General features: G+C 41.5%; 1 protein-coding gene across 5 annotated transcripts in view; it reads right to left on the minus strand.

Annotated features, from left to right (window-relative positions):
• Positions 1-224: 224 nt before the first annotated feature.
• Positions 225-19,180, minus strand: part of SLC25A26 (solute carrier family 25 member 26) — a 162,535-nt gene continuing 143,579 nt past the window's right edge. For all 5 annotated transcript variants that reach the window (XM_053598519.1, XM_053598515.1, XM_053598517.1 and 2 more), the window contains 4 exons: positions 12,853-12,922; positions 7,477-7,541; positions 6,452-6,525; positions 225-616 (listed from right to left, as the gene is read on the minus strand). In XM_053598519.1, coding sequence (XP_053454494.1) covers positions 499-616; positions 6,452-6,525; positions 7,477-7,541; positions 12,853-12,922 — 327 coding nt within the window. In that variant the 3' untranslated portion in view covers positions 225-498. The remainder of the gene's footprint in view (positions 617-6,451; positions 6,526-7,476; positions 7,542-12,852; positions 12,923-19,180) is intronic.

Raw genomic sequence — 19,180 nt, forward strand, 5'->3', positions numbered from 1 at the left:
AAACTAGCAGCCTGGTTACCCAGAAAGAATGCTTGCTATGTACCTGTAGATCATGCTTTCTAAACGAAGCTCTGAACTTACACAATAGGAATTAAACCCAGGAGAGAAACACCCGCATACACAACCTTTTCCCTAAGTCTCCTTTTCCTTAGCTATTCTTTTTAAATTATAACCATCTTGCCATTGTCAGGTGGCAGGAAATGAAAGATCAGATACAGATCAAATGAAAGCTCTAAGGAGCCTGGCCTTGACATTACCAAACATATTTATTAAGGAGTTCTGAGAAAATTGTTCCAAGCACAGCCATGGATGTAGTTTCTTCTCTTGACTTCATCGCAGCCAACCTGTACCACAGACAATGCAGTCCCAGCGTCATTTCAGCAGAACTGGACATCAGCCCTGAGGCTTGTAGCTCAGATGGGCAAACTGTTGCTCCCCAGAAAGAAGGCTCCCACAGCAGAACCCTTTCTAGAAAGTGCATGAGAGGCTGTCTCTGCTTCAAGGATGTTTTCTGCCAACCTCCAAAAGGAAGCTGAGCGTTTGGTCATAAGTCCCCAGGAAAATGAAGCCACCCAGGCTGATGGCCACCATTCGAGGGAAGACACCTGCAAATAACCTAGGGGGAAAGAAAAAATTTTTAAATATGTGTGTAAAAAAAGGTTACATTCGGTTGGCGCCTGTGGTTCAAAGGAGTAGGATGCTGGCCCATATGCTGGAGGTGGCGGATTCAAACTCAGCCCCGGCCAAAACCTGCAAAATAAATAAATAAAACATTCCACAGCTTGCTCAACTCAGGCTCATTAAACCTCACACAGCAGCACTTAAGTGTTTCTTTTTAGAAGGGCACTAAATTATATTCTCAAGTAGGTTTGCTGAAGTTTGAGCCCAGCTGTTTGTTGGCTAAGGCGCTAAATACCAAACAGTGTACTTGCAAACACGTGCGATGAAGTTAACAGTGCTGTCCCAACAACAGTTCTCTTAAAAAAACTTTCACGCCATTTTTTAATTTGAGCAATGAAACTTTTTTTTTTTTTGCACTTTTTTTGGCTGGAGCTGGGTTTGAACCTGCCACCTCTGGTATAGGGGGTTGGCGCCCTAGGTGCCACCCTGAGCAATGAAACTTTATGAAAATAAAGTGAATGATTGCTGCCTTTGGGGAGCAGGATTACAGGAGACTTTCCTGCTCATGTTACTGTAACATTTGGGCCTTTCTAACCACAAGTACAGTCATCCTTGGAGGTGCTGTGGGTTCACTTCCAGACCACTACAATACAATGAGTCTCACATTTTGGTTTCCCAATGCATGTAAAACTCATGTTTGCATGATACTGTAATCTACCAAGTGTGTAGCAGCGTTGTGTCTTTAAAAAAAAGCACGTCCCTTAATTAAAAAATGTCTTGTTACACAATGCTAACAACCACCTGAGCCTTCCCAAGTCAATCTTTTTGTAATGGAGAGTCTTGTGCCTTAATGTTGATGGCTGCTGACTGACTAGGCTGGTGGTTGCTGAAGGTTGGGGTCTTAAAATACAACAATGAAGTCTGCAGCATCCTTTGACTCTTCTCTTGTTAAAGATTTCTGTGTAGCGGGTGATGCTGGTTTGACAGCGTTTTTCCCACAGTGGAACTACTTTCAAAATGAGACTCCGTCCTGCCAAACCCTAACACTGCTTTACCAACTAAGTTTATGGAATATTTTAATCTTTTGTTGCTATTTCAACAGTGTTCACAGGATCTTCAGAAGCACATTCCATCTCAAGAAGCTACTTTCTTTGCTCATCCATTATGAACTCCTCACCTGTTCAAGTTTTATCATGGGGCTGAAGCAGTTCAGTCACATCTCTGTCTCTACTTCTTAGTTTTCTTATTTCCACATCTGCAGTTATTTCCTTCACCCAAGTCTTGAGCTCCTCAAAGTCATCCATGAGGCTTGGAATCAACTTCTTCCAAACATCTGTTCATATTAATATTTTGAATTCCTCACAACAAATTACAAATCTTAAGAGCATCTAGAATGGTCAGTTCTTTCCAGGTACTTTGCTTTGCCCAGATCCATCAGAGGATTCACTATCATTGCCTTATGAGATGTATTCCTTACTTACTAAGACTTGAAAGTCAAATTACTCCTTAATCCATAGGCCGCAGAATGGATGTTGCATTAGTAGCTATGAAAATAACATCTTGTACATCTCCATTGGAGCTCTTAGTGACCAGGTGCACTGTAAATATGCAATAATATATGTTTTTTAAGAGACAGTCTTGCTTGGTCACCCAGGGTGGAGTACTTGAAGCACAATCACAGAACGCTACAGCCCTGAACTTCTGGTATTAAATGAGCCTCCTGCCTCGGCCTCCCAGGGAGCTAGTACTATAGGCACACACAACCACATTAGGTTAATTTTTTTAAATTTTTTTATGGAGATGAGGTTCTTGCTACATTGCCCAGGCTGGTCTCAAATTCCTAGCTGCAAGAGATCCTCCCACCTTGGCCTCCCAAAGCACTGGGACTACAGGTATGAGCCACCATACCTGGCCAGCATATTTTGAAAGGAATCTTTTTCTCTCAACAGTAGATCTCAAAGTGGGCTTAAAATAGTCAATAAACCGTGCTGCGAACAGATGTGCTTTGTTATTGCCTCCATAGCACAAAGGCGGAGTTCATTTAACCTAATTGTCGAAGGTCCTAAGATTTTCAGAATGGTCAATGATCATTGGCTTCAACTTAAACATTAACAAGAAAGTCAGCCTATCTTTTGAGGCTTTGAAGACAGGTATTGACTTATCCTCTTTGGCTAGGAAAGTCTTAGCTGCCAGAACAAAAGGCTGCGTTGCCCACATCGAAACCTCCGTTGTTTAGTGTAGCCGTCTTCATGGGCTCTCCCAGCTGCATGTTCTAGACACTTTGCTGCAGCTTCTCTATCAGCACTTGCTGCCCCACCTTGCACTTGTACGTTCCAGACATGGCTTCTTGCCTTAAGTCTCATGAACCAACATCCAACTTTAGCTTGTTAGCTTCCAACTTTTCTTCTGCAGCTTCCTCACCTGTCTCAGCCTTTACAGAATGGAAGAGGGTTAGGGCTTTGCTCTGGATTAGACTTTGGCTAACAGGAATATTGTAGCTGGCTTGATCTTTTGTCCAGACCACTCAAACTTTCTCTGTATCAGCAATGAGGCAATTTCACTTTCTTGTCATTCATATGCTCCCTGCAGTATCACTATTAATTTCATCATGAACTTTGCATTCACAAGTTGACTACTTGTTTGGCCCAAGAGGCTTAGCTCTCTGCCTATTTCACCTTTCAACATGCCTTCCTCACTAAGCTCAATCATCTCTAGCTTTTGATTTAAAGTAACTGACATGAGACTCTTTCTTTCATTTGAACACTTAGAGGCCACTGTAGGGTTATTAATTGGCCTAATCTCAATATTGTTGTGTCTGGGGGAATAGGGAGGCCCAAGGAGAGGGAGGGAGATGGGAATGACAGGCTGGTGGAGCAGTCAGAACACACATGATAAGCATCAATTCATCATTGATGTAATTCAAAATAATTACAGTAGTAACAAAGATGTAATTCAAAATAATTACAGTAGTAACAAAGATCACTGATTATAGATCATCGTTAAGAGATAAAATGAAAAGGTTTGCAATATAGCAAGAATCACGGGAACGTGACAGACACAAAGTGAGGACTGATGTCCATACACCGGCTCAGTACAGGGTTGCCACAACCCTTCAGTTTGTAAAAAGTAAAGAATGTATTCAAGCAGCACAACAAGCCAGGTGTGCCTATATTACTTCTGTAATTTTTGTAATGTTCTGTACAAAAGCTACAAAATCGGAACTAGTTGATACTAGTTGAGAAATCTTCAATGAGAAGACTTCTGATTAGGTGTAGGAAAGAAAACACTGGAAATGGTCAAGTTATGCCAATAGTAGTTATGGCGCATAACTTAAAGGAGGTGCCTTTAAGATGGGGGCACACCTCCGTGATCAGCCAGGAGGGATCCCTGCGAGACAGCGCCAGCCACTAGGCCGCCCTCCTGCCTAGCTGAGGAGAGGTCAGCTGGTCTCCCTTTGTATAAGAGCACTCAGCACTTCTGAGGAAACTGGGAAACTTTAGGATAGTTTAGGCCTTTTTACAATAGCTAACTAAGGATTTAAATCAAGTAAAATACTACCCATAAAATGAAGAACCGCTTTTGCTTGTCTAGAAATAACCATGAAAAAGCTACAGTGGACCAAAATATACTTGTTCAGCTCAGCAAAATGTAAATTGTTTTTGCATGAGGTGGTTGGTGAGGGCACAGAGTCATAAATTACCGCTTTGAGGTCCCTGTGTCGTCCTGGCCTGGAAAACAGATTAACCTCCCTGCCCCCTACCTGCCAAAGAAGGCTGCTGGCAGGGAGGTCCACAGAGGAAGACCACACTGGCTGTGCGCTCTCCCTGCCTACTCTGGCTTCTTCCCCTAATGAGCTCAGCTGCTCCAGGCCAGAGGCAGGTGGAAGCAGTTTATGGTTTCACTAGATGACAATTGAATCTATTAACATAATGATAGTCTTCACAGAGAGCAAGCAATTCGTAGTGTGTGTGTTTCAACCAAACTGGGAGGTGAAGACTGGAGGGGAGCAGGGCTGTGTTCCCGGGCCCACAGATCAAATGGGATGGCGAGTATAAAGCATTTACGCAGTGCCAGGCGCAAAGGGGTGCCCGGGGCAGCAGCAGTCAGTACAGAAAGGGCAGTAAAGGAAAACAGAAGATCAGCGGGAGGAGTGATCCAGAATAAGCAGGCTCCCGGTTTGGCTTTTAGGCCACCAACTGAATGGGCAGGTGGTGCTTGTGTTTAGGGGAACCAGTTGGTCCTAGAGCACACACGTGGAACACGTGTGTGCCAGAACATGCTCTTCACCTGTGTGAACCAACACAGGCAAAAGTGGTCACCGCTTGAATTCACCCTGAGGGGACTGCGCCCCTGCAAACCCAACACAGAAAGCCACAGGCACCTCCAAGGGTGCCGCTGTTCACAACAGCTGCCTGGGCTTGGAGGGTTTGTTGTTTGGTCAAATTATTTGTCTTCCATCACATTACTAAGGGGGCTAATTAAAACTATCATTTCTTTCTTTTTTTTTTTTTTTTTTTGTAGAGACAGAGTCTCACTTTAAGGCCCTCGGTAGAGTGCCGTGGCCTCACACAGCTCACGGCAACCTCCAACTCCTGGGCTTAAGCGATTCTCTTGCCTCAGCCTCCCGAGCAGCTGGGACTACAGGCGCCCGCCACAACGCCCGGCTATTTTTTGGTTGCAGTTTGGCCGGGGCCGGGTTTGAACCTGCCACCCTCGGTATATGGGGCCGGCGCCTTACCGACTGAGCCACAGGCGCCGCCCTAAAACTATCATTTCTTAAGCAACAACCTTTGCTCTTGAAATATCCTCAGGACTACACTGTACAGAGTAACTAGAACCTACAACTTAAGAGACGTTCAGAATATGAGCCAAAAATCCAAACTACCTTTTCAAGGCTGTCAATGTGGACAAAGAACAGAGACAGCCCGTGGCGTGTTAATGACACCCCTCCTCTGCCTACAATCCTGATACTGCTTAATTTGACAATGCCTACAACCGGATAGGGAAGATTTCTCGTCTACTAACTACAGGAGATGATTCCTTCTCCACCAGCTTTTGCGGTCATGGGTAAGTAGGGTGGCATGGTTACAGTGGCTGAGAAGCAGGCAGAGGCCAACACCGAGTCATGGCAGCTACGCTGCTTACGCACTGACCCTGCGCCAGGCTCACTCCTGACCCTCTCCAAGGGAGAATGAGGCTTCGCTCTAGTGGGAAAATCGCTAGCAGAGGATTTCTAAGAGAAAAGCTTCATGTCACATACCTGTAAGACCCAAACATTCACACAACTTGACAAGGTCGCATCAAAGCAACGGTGAAATAACATCTTGCTTAGAGAACTTTTCAGGACATGAAGCCAGAAGTTTGAGGCACTCGGCCAACAACAGAACAATGGCTCTCAACTGACTCCGCCAAGGTGTGGTACACTGTGGTATGTTGAGAGTAATTTGTTACTAATGATAGTTAAGAGTGCCAAGACCACAAACGCTCTCTCCTAATGTGGGCCTCACTTACGTGCATTCCCACAGTCCGTAACCAGAGCCTTATTTCATCACCGCCGTAGCCTGGACCTTGGCATGGTCCACAGGTACACATGTCACCTAACATCAAGGCGGGCGGGGCTGAGGGTGGCCAGGCCTGGAGCGCTGCCTCCATCTGACCACACTCTGCTATCTCACACATGTAACATCAATACAGCATTTTGCACAATGTAAATAGATACCCTAACCAGAGCACAGGCAGAAGGAAGGAAAGGCTGTCATCTACTGTCAGGCTAAAGGAGGAAGAGCCAGAGGAAAGGGGAAAGGCGACGGCGCCTTCTTCTCATCCTTACCCTGCCAGCCCCTGGGACTGCCAGACCCCCTGCAGGGCAGAGAGCACGTTCCCACTAGCAGTGCTGGAACCAGCCTGTGTGAGAAGACAAAGGACACATCTGTTACCTTCCGGAGCTCCGACATACAGCTGCCTCTTCAATATCCTCAGATGTGTGGGACCTACCACCCTCATCTAGGACAGAGCTTCAAATAGACTGAGGGGTTTCTCTGCAGTGGGGACCTGGCCTGGACGTGCTGTGCTCACATGCACAGGCGGGCAGTGCTGCGACCCGGGCCAAGGGAAGCTGCTTTTCAGAGCTCATCCCAGTCACTGACAACAACAGTTCACAGGAAAAATACAGACAGCTTGTCATCAGGATACATGGTGCTATCAGGAAATCTGCCCCAACAGCTCACAAACAGAGTGAAGAGTACTGTGTACCCTTATCAACACTCTAGGGTTGGTCTTGCCAACCACATACTAGGAGTCTGCCCCCACGTGTTCCACTGTTTCACAAGGAAAGAACTTTAATTGTTTCGGTCCAGATATGTTATACACGTGGCATTCCTTGACTCTTAGTGTAGCTTTTTAAAAAAACAATTTTTCTCTTTAGCAACCTTTTTAAAAACAATATGACAACTGTCTTAACTCATCAGGTTGAGTCCAAGCATGACCTTGGACAGAGCTTACAGCTTACTTGCTGTGTGAGATGAAGTCTGTCAACGTCTGTAAGCTTTAGGCTTGGTTATTAGTAAAAACACAGTGTATTCAAAAACAGTATTACCAGACCTTATCAGCTCTCCTTGCTTATAGCATGACGTAGGTGAAAGTGATTTTGAAATGGTAAAATGCTGCATGGACACTGGTGGTGGTTACTGTGGAGACCGTGCCGTCAGTGTTGGTCGTATTACAGGTTCCATGGGCAGCGTAAGGGGCTATTATAGGTAAGCGGTAGACCACCTTTATTCATGTCATGTACCTCTGAGTCCTAGTGCCAACAGACGTAAGCATTTGTTGTGTGTGTTACATTATTTTGCCACTTACCTTTGCCAACATTATTCTTGTCTTTGCCACATCCAGAGGCGTGGTGACTGCAGCTGCAAAACCACCTATGTATATGAGAATGAGAATACCCAACATGCAAGTGAGATGCTGTTTACTGTACTATATGGTAATGTTATAATTTACATTTTATAACGCCTTAAAACTTTGCCCAAAGCACCTGATTCAAGAACAGGGTGCACACATAGAAAAGCTTTATCTACATGCTTCATTTCTTTTGCTAGGGCAGAACCACATATAAAAGAAACTTAAGAAAATACTCCACGCCCTTGGGAAAGAAAATGAGGCCCCACAATGTATCTTGCCTTTTCATGGACAAGCAAACTAATGGGAGTGTGTGGGTATGTACGTACATGACGCCTGTGTGCGGCTGTGTACCTGCTCTCCCTACGACAGGCAGCCATTCTGGATACTTCCCAGGCCAGTGCCTGTCTTTGGGCCACAGTGCTTTAAACCAGCTCCCAAACACTCCCATCATGTCTGCCTCCTACAGCAACACGGATGGAGTCATGTGTACCACTCAAGGGATTTTTGGCATAGACGGCTGGACTCTTCAAGTTAAAAGAGGACGGCTTTCTGCACTTCACAGGCTCAGAGAGCTACTGTATTTGTAAACTCCCTTCTGCGTCTTTTTAGAGTCAGTCTTGCTTCAACAGATGTTCCAACTGTGGCTTCCTTCCTACCTTTGCTCTCATATTCTCTTTATCTAAATGTCATAATGGTTAAATTGTCCACAGATTTTAAAAGGGTTTGTACCCATGAAAAGAAGAATTGAAGGTCTTTTGCTTGTTAATATAAACCACAATTGATGGTGTGAGCATTTTACTTAATATGGTACAAAGATATACCCAAAAGGCCCTAAGCAGACAGAAATAATAAACCCTAAAGGGCTTGCAGAAGATTCCGCTTCCGTGAGCTTGGGGGAAAGAGGTGGTTTTGTGAGGGCTGACGGGAACATGTGTGCATGAGGGATGCTCCAGAAATAGCACTACTTTCCTTCTCACCTCTGTGGCTTGCGAACAAGAAGGTCATTTGATCTCTGCCAAATATCTTTCTAAATATGTTCCCATGATAAGATGGTTACATGGAACTTCCCCCATGTGTTCACATCTGTCATGACACTGACTTTCTGGAAAGTTACCTATTTACGCTTTCACCTTCCAATTGTGGTTACTTGTGAATGGCACACACATTAGGGCTAAAGGGCTAACAACTAACATGACTATTAGAATCCCCTTGGTTTTACCCACGTTTGGATAATTAATATGTAAAATGCTTTGTTCCAAATTCAAAAGTTGCCTGAAATTCAGAGACTTGCTAAACTTGGGGTGTTTTAAGATTTAGCGGACTTAGTCCTGAAATCCTACTCTTTAACTTTTTTTTCTTAACCAGATGTTCTGCCCTAAAAAAAAAAATATATACTTTTGATTATAAAGTAAGGTCCAGGAAAGCTTCATATCATCCAAAAAGATATACATATATATGAAATATATCTCCTAAGAAAAAAGGGAAGGCAATAAACTTACAGTAACCCTCAATTCCCACCCTGAAATATTACATACTGAGTTTTTTTCTCTCTTACTATCAGCAAAGTCTAGCCTAAAATAACCCTTCTTTGTTGTCAGAAAGACCAAGACTACGTCTCCCCTAGCAGCGGACTGGCCCTAGGTAATTACTTATTCTCTAAAGTAGCTGATGAGACAAGTACTCGTAGAGCCTCACAATCCAGTGGGGAAACTGAAGCCAATGGAAGCTAAGTAACCTGGGAAGGTTTGACTTAGTGCAGAGCTGAGACTTGACCTTAAGTCTGTCTGGACTCCAGAACCAGAGTTCTTGACCCTAGTCTTCTAGTGTCTTCAGTTTTCTCATCTGCAAGATGTAGGCAGCCACATGACACATAGATTAAATAAGTCTATGCAAAGTTTTAGAATCATCCCGACTCACAGCAGTGCTTGACGAGATTGGCTCTTCCCCGAATGTAAGACCTACTGACTTTTCTCCACATCTCTAGCCCAGGACACACGTGAGGCACTTGAAATGCTTAATGTGTATCTTGAACAAGGTCTGTAGTTCCTACAAACTGAAAAGTTCAACTCGTACTTTGAAAGGGACAGTCAGGTGGCCCCGAGGCTGTAGGTTCCCCACCCTAGGGCAGAACAAGAGCTCCTCATCCACCTGTTTCTGTGATCTCCAAACAAGCATTCAGCCATGCAAGGGTTCCACAACAACCAGATGAACATGTTTTTGTTTGTATTTTAAAGATTGTGTCAGGCCTTCTCACTTGTTACCCAAATAATCCCTCACCCTATTCTAGAATTTCAAGCCCATGGGGAGATTGCAATCTCTCCCTTTCTCCCTCTTTCTCTCCCTTGCCCTCTCCTCCTCCCCTCTTCCTCGCAATCCCCACTTCTCCCCCTAGACAATGTAAGGAGGTATTTATTATAAGAAATTGATGAAAAAATACTAGAATACAAATTTCACTAGAGAAGAAAATGCCATAATTATTCAGACTGCATTATGGGTTTTTGTTTAGAAGTTAACTTGAAGTGAGGAAGTTGACAAAGTTCTTTTATCCCCCTCTCGTTTAATCCCTGACCAAAAGCCAAGGGAATTTCTGGACATGACAAGCCATCAACACCTCCAATGTAGAGAGACAATTTTGAATATCTGTGCCAAGTAGTTTATAAAACAAGCATGGGCGAGGAAGAGTGCTGAGGAGGGCACACAGAATGATTCATCCACAATGATTCTAGCCAATTTAAACTTGGAAAAGCACACGGGGATGAGAAATCTGATTTCTGATTTGAAGGCAAGTTTTATCCCTGGCTTCGTGGCCATGTAAGGGTAAAAGTCTGCAAGGGCAGCGTGGAAGCATTTTAAGGGGGCTGCCCAACCTGGCAAGTCATTATTCATCTCTCTATACTGTGTAATGTGCAATGTTGCAACAAACTCTTACCGAATATCGCTTTTTCAAAATTTGGAATATTTTCAAATGATGTTTATCCTTCAGAAATGTTTTAAAATAGTAACCTTGTTCCTGGATATAAACAAGAAATATATTTATCTTTTGCTAAATATATGTGCATCAGCTGACAGATTTTTTGGAGGCCTCGGGCAAACTCCTTGGCTTATCAGAACCTCAGCTGAAAAAACGAGATGCTTATGTTGAAGGAATTTAAAAATATACAAGCTATTGGATAAGATTATTTTGTATACTAACTGTATCAACATTAAATAATATTAAAAATTAATAATGTTGATTTATTAATGTCATTTATTAATGACATTCCTTCAATCAACAAAGAAGATAAATTATTGTGATAATAGCTTTTCATTTTCTGGATGTTGGCTGTTCTTGTTGAAACAGTAATGACTCTTACATCTGTTCAGTTTTCCAGGTGACAAGTTAGGAGCACATAATGTAGGAACAGTTGCTTCTGCAGTACAGATAAAGGGAAGTGGTGCTCAGGAAGCCTCAAAGTCTTATTCCTGAGCTGGACAGAACAGACTTGACAAGCTTATAAGTCAGACAACCTGTGCTACCCATGTGGCTCTGGGCAGCTCACCTCCCTTCTCCACATTCCAGTGTCCTCAGTTGCCACAGCTGTGCTGCTATACCCCTCCCATGACCCACCTTAACTAAAAGTCCTGGGTGGCTGGTTCCTCCCACAGAGCAGACTGCTGATAAAAGTTTCCTGCCTTCCCTCCTGACTAAAGTCAGTACCAGGGTGGCACCTGTGGCTCAGTGGGTAGGGCGCCAGCCCCATAGACGGAGGGTGGTGGGTTCAAACCTGGCTCCGGCTGAACTGCAACAACAACAACAACAACAAAAAATTGCGGGAGCCTGTGGTCCCAGCTACTTGGGAGGCTGAGGCAAGAGAATCACCTAAGCCCAGGAGTTGGAATTTGCTGTGAGCTGTGTGATACCACAGCACTCTATTGAGGGCGATAAAGTGAGACTGTGTCTCTACAAAATAAATAAATAAAGTCAGTGCCAATCACAGGGTCTCAAGCAGAAAAGGAAACCACAATGCACGCACATTCCTTGCATAATAACAAGGCATCAGCAAGCTGATCTTTGAATCAGGTATGCACGCATGAAACCAGACAATATATACTTATTTCAACACTTGGAAGTGTTAGAGTATCACTGACTTTAAGAAGTGGTCTTCTTTAACTGAGGATGACTAAATTTCCGTAATGTGCTCACTCTGTCCCTAGGGCCCAGAAGGGAGTTAGCAAAATGGCACATTTCTCTTAGGGCCTAGGGAATGCTAACTCCTGACCTCTGGAAACTGAATCAAGACCACCTACTTATTTAACAAAGCCAATGACTATGTGTCATGTGGAAACAATTACCATCATGATCTGGTTAGGTTTTGGGTCTAGAGGCTAGATGTTGATACTGATCATCAATTCTACCAACGGCTCTAATTACCAATAACAAATCCTGTAACATTTGTTTTCTGTTTTCCCAATCACTGCAACATGAAACCCAACCAACAACCATTAAATGAGTGGAAAAGAATTATTTTCCAATAAAACTGACACCCTAAAGTTACTTACCTGTCAATTCACAAGCTTCACACCTAAACTAAAAGTTTAGACTTTTCCAGCAAATTTACACTTTGTTTTATTTCAACTATAATTCTAATTTAACTTTATTTAAAACAACAAAATATATTTCTCTCTTAGGCTCTTAAACCTATCACTTACTAAATTCTTTAAATAACCTGAGTTCTCATTAAAAGCTCACTGGAACATTCGTGTGACTTAGTGACGGATAACGAGATACTGCAAACTGTCACCCGGCTCTTGCTTTCATGTCTCAAAAACGCCCAGATGTGTAGACTGCCAATCTTCCACACAGAGCAGCTTAGCATCAGTAAGTTGTGAAGGACCCTCTGCTCTCCTCCTGACACTAGTTAATCTGCAGCACTGTCAAACATGTCACACAAACCGTGAATCACTGCCTTCTGCAGAAATCACTTAAACCCCCAAAGCAATGCTTCAGGCAGACAGCTGCATGGTTAGCCCTGCACCCACAGCAAGTCACTTCCCACAGAGGACTTTATAAATCATCTTTAAGATAATCCCAGGGCCTGAGTGAAGGCTTTAATAAAGATAAAAAGAAAAAGGAAAATTTGTCAAAAACAAATTGGTTGTCTGTCTTTCAGGAAGACACATTTTTAGCAGGTTTTTTTCCCCTTCAGACATGTTCTTTTCTCAAACAAGTCATAGAACTCTCTTCACCTAAACAATTTGGAATTTCTAAAGAATGTTGTTTTTGCATAGTTAATATTTTCACATTTTTCTCCTCCTCTTTGGTCTTTCCCAGTATAATATAATCCCTTGCACCTGCGAAAGCTCCACAGACTGCTGACTGCCAAGAATCCACCACATGATCCTGCCTCCAGGTCCAAAGGGCCTGCGTTTAAGGAGAAAGAAAAATACAAGTTATTAAATATTTGAATTTATCGGAACCTCCTGTGGGTTAGCTCTGGGGATGGGAACTTAAGTGAGAAGCTATTTTGGTGGCATTCTTCACTGATGACATAAGTGACTTTCCCAAGGATTTAAATGCATTCTAAAATACGTCAAAAAACGAGGGTGACAACTACATTAGAGGGCTCAAAGGAAATAATTTTCAGAGAATATGTGTGATACAAACACACACTCACAAGACAGTGAACTTATTCATGACCTTAAAAAGTTTTCTTGTGTCTCTCCGTAACCCCTGCTTCCTGCCCTGCCTCACTACCCCTAAATAATCTGATCTGTCATTCTGTATTAGTTTGGCCTTTCTAGAATTTTATGTAAATGTAATCAGACATTATATTTTAATCTGGTTTCCTTCATTCAGAATCATTTTATGATTCATCCATGTTAAGCACATTATCAACAGTTCATTCCTCTTTTATTGGTAGGTTACATCCGACTAGTTAATTTATACCTTGACCTGTTTGATGGACATTTGAGAGTTTTCCAATTTTGGATCATTACAAATGGCAGCTGCTACAAACATTTGTGTACCAGTCAATAACAGACACATGCATTTCGTTCCCCTGGGGAAATACCTAGAGTAGGACAGTTAGAGCACATGACAGGTCTATATTTAACTTTCTAAGAACTGCCAAACTGTTTTCCAAAGCGGTCGTATCATCTTACATTCCCATTAGCTGCAGTTTCTCCACCTTCCTCCTAACACTTGGTATCACCACCATTTTAAAATGTTAACCATTTCAGTAAGTGTGAGTTTGTGTTTCACTGTGGTTTTAATTTGCATTTCCCTAATGACTAATGATGTTAAGCATTCTTTTCATGTACTATTTGCTATTCATTATATCCTCTTTGGTGATGTGTCTATTCAAATGTTCTGCACATTTTTATAGGATTGTTTATTATCTAACTTACTGAGTTTTGAGCCAGGAGGTTGGGAATCTGTGGCCTTGTAGGTCCTAAAATGTGGCCTTTGACTAAATCCAAATTTTACGAACAAATCTCTATTAAAAGGAGTGCTGCACAGAAAGATTAATCTTTTCTTGCCTCTTTTGGTGTTTAAAAAAGAACAACCTTGAAATCAGAAGCCCACAAGCTCTGATTAAATATACCAAGTTATTTATAAATATTTTCTGCTAGTTTATAGCTTGTCTTTTCATTCTCTTAACAATATCCTTCAAAGAACACATGCTTTTAATTTTGATGAAGTGCAAATTATCCTCTTTTCCCCAAATTATAGTTTTCTAGATGTTGTTTTTGGTGTCACATCTAAGAAATCTTTGTCTAATCCAAAGCATGAGATTTTTCAATCCTGTGTTCTCTTCTAGAAATTTTATGTTTTTAGATTTTATATTTCTATCATATATTTTGAGTTAATTTTTATGTATGGTAAAAAGTATAGGTTGAAGTTTTTTGTTTTTACACATAGATACTTAAGTGTTCTGGCCAGAGGAAAAGATGATTCCCTTTCTTTTTTATTGTTTTTTATTTTTATTTTTTTGGCCAGGGCTAGGTTTGAACCCACCACCTCCGGCATATGGGGCTGGCACCCTACTCCTTTGAGCCACAGGTGCCACCCCGAGAAACACCTTTTCTTTTTATTTATTTATTTTTTGCAGTTTTTGGCCGGGGCTGGGTTTGAACCCGCCACCTCTGGCATATGGGGCCAGTGCCCAATTCCCTTTCACCAATGAATGGATTCTCATTTTTGTCAAAAACCAATTGTCCATATATGTGTGGGTCTATTTCTGGACTCACTATTCTCTTCTAATCTGTGAGTCTCTATCTATCTTTATCTATCTATCTATCTTTTATTGTTGGGGAATCATTGAGGGCACAATGAGCCAGGTTATACTGCTTATGTTTGCTGGGTGAAGTCCCTCCACTAGTGGTGTCCCACCCCCAAGAAGTGTGTCACACACTGTGGCCCCACACCTCCAGCCCTCCTTCCCCCTCTCCCCTCCCGCTGTGGGTCTATCATGATGTCAAGTCTATACTTTCTTGATGACTATAGCTTTATATTAATACAGACATCAAGCAGTATTAGTTTTCTAAATCTGTTTTTTTCCAAAGTTAGTTTGACTATTGCAGGTTCTTTGAATTTGCATATGAATTTTGGATTGCATAGTCAATTTCTACAAAATAGCCTGCTGAGATTTTGGTAACATGTACTGAACTCAGAGATCATTTTGTGTTAGAAATATTGAGTTTTTGGCTTGATGCCTGTAGTTCAAGTGGCTAGGACGCCAGCCACATACATTAGAGATGGCGGGTTCCAGCCCAGCCCGGGCCTGCCTAACAGCAGTGACAACTACAACCAAAAAATGACCAGGCATTGTGGCGCTGGCACCTGTAGTCCCAGCTACTTGGGAGGCTAAGGCAGGAGAATCACTTAAGCCCAAAGAGTTTGAGGTTCCTGTGAACTATGACACCACACACTCTACTGAGGGTGACACAGTGAGACTCTGTCTCAGAAAAAAATACATTAAGTTTTCTTTCTTACAAGCGGTACTCTCTCCATTTACTTACGCCTCCTTTAATTTCTATCAAACTTTTCAGTCTATAGGTTTTGCCTTGGTTTCGTCAAATCTATCCCTAAGTATTTCATGTTATGATGCCACTGTAAATGATAATGTCTGTTTCATAAATGTTGATTTCTGGTTGTTCATTGCTAATACGTAGAAATTGACTTATCAAACACAATTGATTTTCTTACACTGACCTTGTATTCTGCCACCATGCTCAACTCTGTTGCTAAACTTCTCAGCTCTAGTAACTTTTTTGCAGAGTCCATCTAATTTTTTACATAGATAATCATATCATTTGTGAATAAAGACAGTCTTACTTCTTCCTTTCCAACTGGGATACATTTTATTTCTTTCTCTTGCCTTACTATACTGGGTTAGACCTTTAGCATAACAGTACATAATGTAACCAAAAGACCTCTTGAATATACTAATTTAAACTATTAGAATAAGCGGCCCGGTGGCTCACGTTTATAATCGTAGCCCTCTGGGAGGCTGAGGCAGGTGCACTGCTTGAGCTCAGGAGTTCAAGACCAGCCTGAGCAAGAGTGAGACCCCATCTCTACTAAAAATAGATTAGCTGGGTATTGTGGCAGGCACTTGTAGTCCCAATTACTTGAGAGGCTGAGGCAAGAGGATCACTTGAACCCAGGAGTTTGAGATTGCTATGAGATAGGCTGACACCACAGGACTCTACCCAGAGTGACAGGGGAGGGGAGAGAAGAGGAAGGGAGGCAGACAGACGGACGGACAGACAGGCACAATGGCTTACTGAGGACAGCACGACGTATTTAGGGATAATCAAATACACCACAACTGAAAGAATAACAGTGAAGTTAGTACTAATTTCCTACTCTCAATACTTCCCCCTGACAAATATATATGGAAGGATAAGAAGGTCACCAAGGAAATGGAGAAGACATCGTATAAATAAGACATATACGGTCCGTTTAGTTTGTCAGTTTTAACAACTTTTCAAGTCAGACAAGTTTGTTAACTGTAACAAATTAGACGCATGATGATATGTACTTTCTGAGGACTCCAACATTTCTTTCGGTCATACTAATAAAAATGATTTTCTGAAAGTGCATTTACTCAATTTACTAGATGAGGAGTATAGCAAACACTAACAGATTTCAGTAACTTTGTGAAAGTAGATAAATTAAAAAAAAAGATTATATACAGGTTTTTGGCACATTTTCAGAAAATGCTCTTAAGTTTGCAAATAAATCTGTGTGCTTTTGTAGAAAACATTGTGTTTTCCAGAGGCCTCGTAAGCACTGGAGAAAAAAAATAAGAAGATAGGAGAAGAACATCTTTTTACTTTCAAAGTGACAAAATGGGTATTTTATTGTCCTAATGCCAGTTTCAACATCATTACTTACTTAATCAACTTAGTAGAAAAAAAAAGTACATAAACTTGACTCTTCCTGACAACTGAAGGTCATCTTTAGTTAATGTACTGATCACCTTCCAGGGTTTCAAAGAGCAGAAGTTTAATCCATACAGACTTAAGAATACTAGAAACAATGATGAGTTTATAAGAAATAGTAAGTATCATGATGTGAACTGTATCTGTCATACAGGAGGAAGAAATCAAAGATGCTATGTAATTCATAAATTCAGTGAACGCTGACTAAGCACTTCCTAGTTGTCAAGCATTGTAGAGTCAAAGAAAAAAATAAAAGTCCCCATGTCTCAGATCTAAGGAAAGGATGGTGGCGGTAGGATAGGGTTATAAAAGAGAGAAAAGAGGTGATGGAGAAGGCTTCACAGAGGTGCCTGCTGTAATCTAGGGAGAAAAAGAAAGAACTCTGGTTGCCAGGGGAAAAAACACAATCAAAATAGAGGTAGATGGGTGAAGACATAGTTTAAAAATAGAGTCTCCACAAATAAGCGTAACTTTCTACTATCACCTGGCCAGAATAGTCTAAGAACATATAAATAATTTTGTATTTGAAATGAATAATAAATGCCCTAAACAACAACAAAAAATTCCTAGGAAAACCAAAAGGTTTAAAGTCAAGTGATAAATTTCAGTGGCAAACACAAAGCATGATACAAATAATGATTATAGCGGCAACTGCAATACACACTCAAAATTTCCAGGCATCTAACTAAACACTTTACATATATTAATTTGTGTACTCTTCACCAAAATCTTATAAAGCATATGTAATTTTTATTATTTTGTTATTTTTAGAAAAGAAAGTTGAGGTTCAGAGGTGTTAAGTAATTTGTCAAAGCTTAAATAGTAGCAAAACTTGTGTAAATGAGACAACCTGGTATGAAATATAAAAACCCAAGGATTTCGACGCATAGGCAATAGCCATCTTGATAGGGCATAGAATGGTATTTCTCATACACTTGACTTCCACATACAGATCACAATTTCTACTGGAATGACATTAAAATATCTAAGTGAATGAACAAAATACACCAATGTCCAGAAAAACTTGCTTAAATAAAAGGAATTTGAAATGATTTTTCAAAATGAGGAATTATCTGAACAGAGAACTTCAGAAGTAATTCTCAGACCAATCTAAAAATACGAGTTATTTACAAATTATTCATTTGAATGCAACCTAAGGACATAAAATGATGAGAACCTGACTGATAAAAAAAAACATACTGTATATAATTTATAAAAATATTTTGAAATCATATATTTGTTCATGTATTTACACGAACAGGAGGACTGTAATAAACAAAACTGGCTGGAAAGACAGGAAAGGTTACTTCTAGGAAGGCTACAGATAATTGGTTATGACAATAAATGGGGGAACAGGCAGGCTAGTTGTGCTCCACAAAAAGCCTTGTGTCTTGTAGACAAATAGAACAGGATAAATGCAACATTCTGACATTCTTTACTACTGTACACAGCTCCACCTCCAATGCAACTACATTATAACACACAAGTTCTTAAAGGATACAGTTTTAAACACTGTGAATTTATAAGAGAGAAGGGTTTAGGATTTTTTTAAAGACTCATCTGAACACCAGAAAGTTTTTTAATTGCCACAATTTCTGAACATAAGTAAGTAATCTCATTGCTATAGAGGTGTAACCATCATCTCTGTCAAGGCAGATAATGACTGGGGGAAAGGGTGGTGGATAAGCCAAAAGGGAGCCCAGTGTAAAGAACCAGGGCTGGGCCCTCAGCCATGGGTGATGGAAGCTGTGCACCAAAATAAAAAAGAATATTTTAAAAAGCAGGAGGCCATACTTTTTCTGGTGTTTTACTGTTTTATCCCAAATCAATGTCTCATTTCCTTTTCTTTTCAAATATAAATGAAACTCTCAGATGAATCTATGCACACTGATTTACATTAAGAAATTTCCAGTTTAGGGCGGCGCCTGTGGCTCAGTGAGTAGGGCGCCGGCCCCATACGCCGAGGGTGGCGGGTTCAAATCCAGCCCCAGCCAAACTGCAACAAAAAAATAGCCGGGCGTTGTGTCGAGCGCCTGTAGTCCCAGCTGCTCGGGAGGCTGAGACAAGAGAATCGCGTAAGCCCAAGAGTTAGAGGTTGCTGTGAGCCGTGTGACGCCACGGCACTCTACCGAGGGCGGTACAGTGAGACTCTGTCTCTACAAAAAAAAAAAAAGAAATTTCCAGTTTAAGTAATGAGACTAGCAGTCAGAAATGTTCTGAATTTGGCTTC

Source organism: Nycticebus coucang, chromosome 8 (assembly GCF_027406575.1).
Source record: "Nycticebus coucang isolate mNycCou1 chromosome 8, mNycCou1.pri, whole genome shotgun sequence".
Classification (NCBI taxonomy): Eukaryota; Metazoa; Chordata; class Mammalia; order Primates; family Lorisidae; genus Nycticebus; species Nycticebus coucang.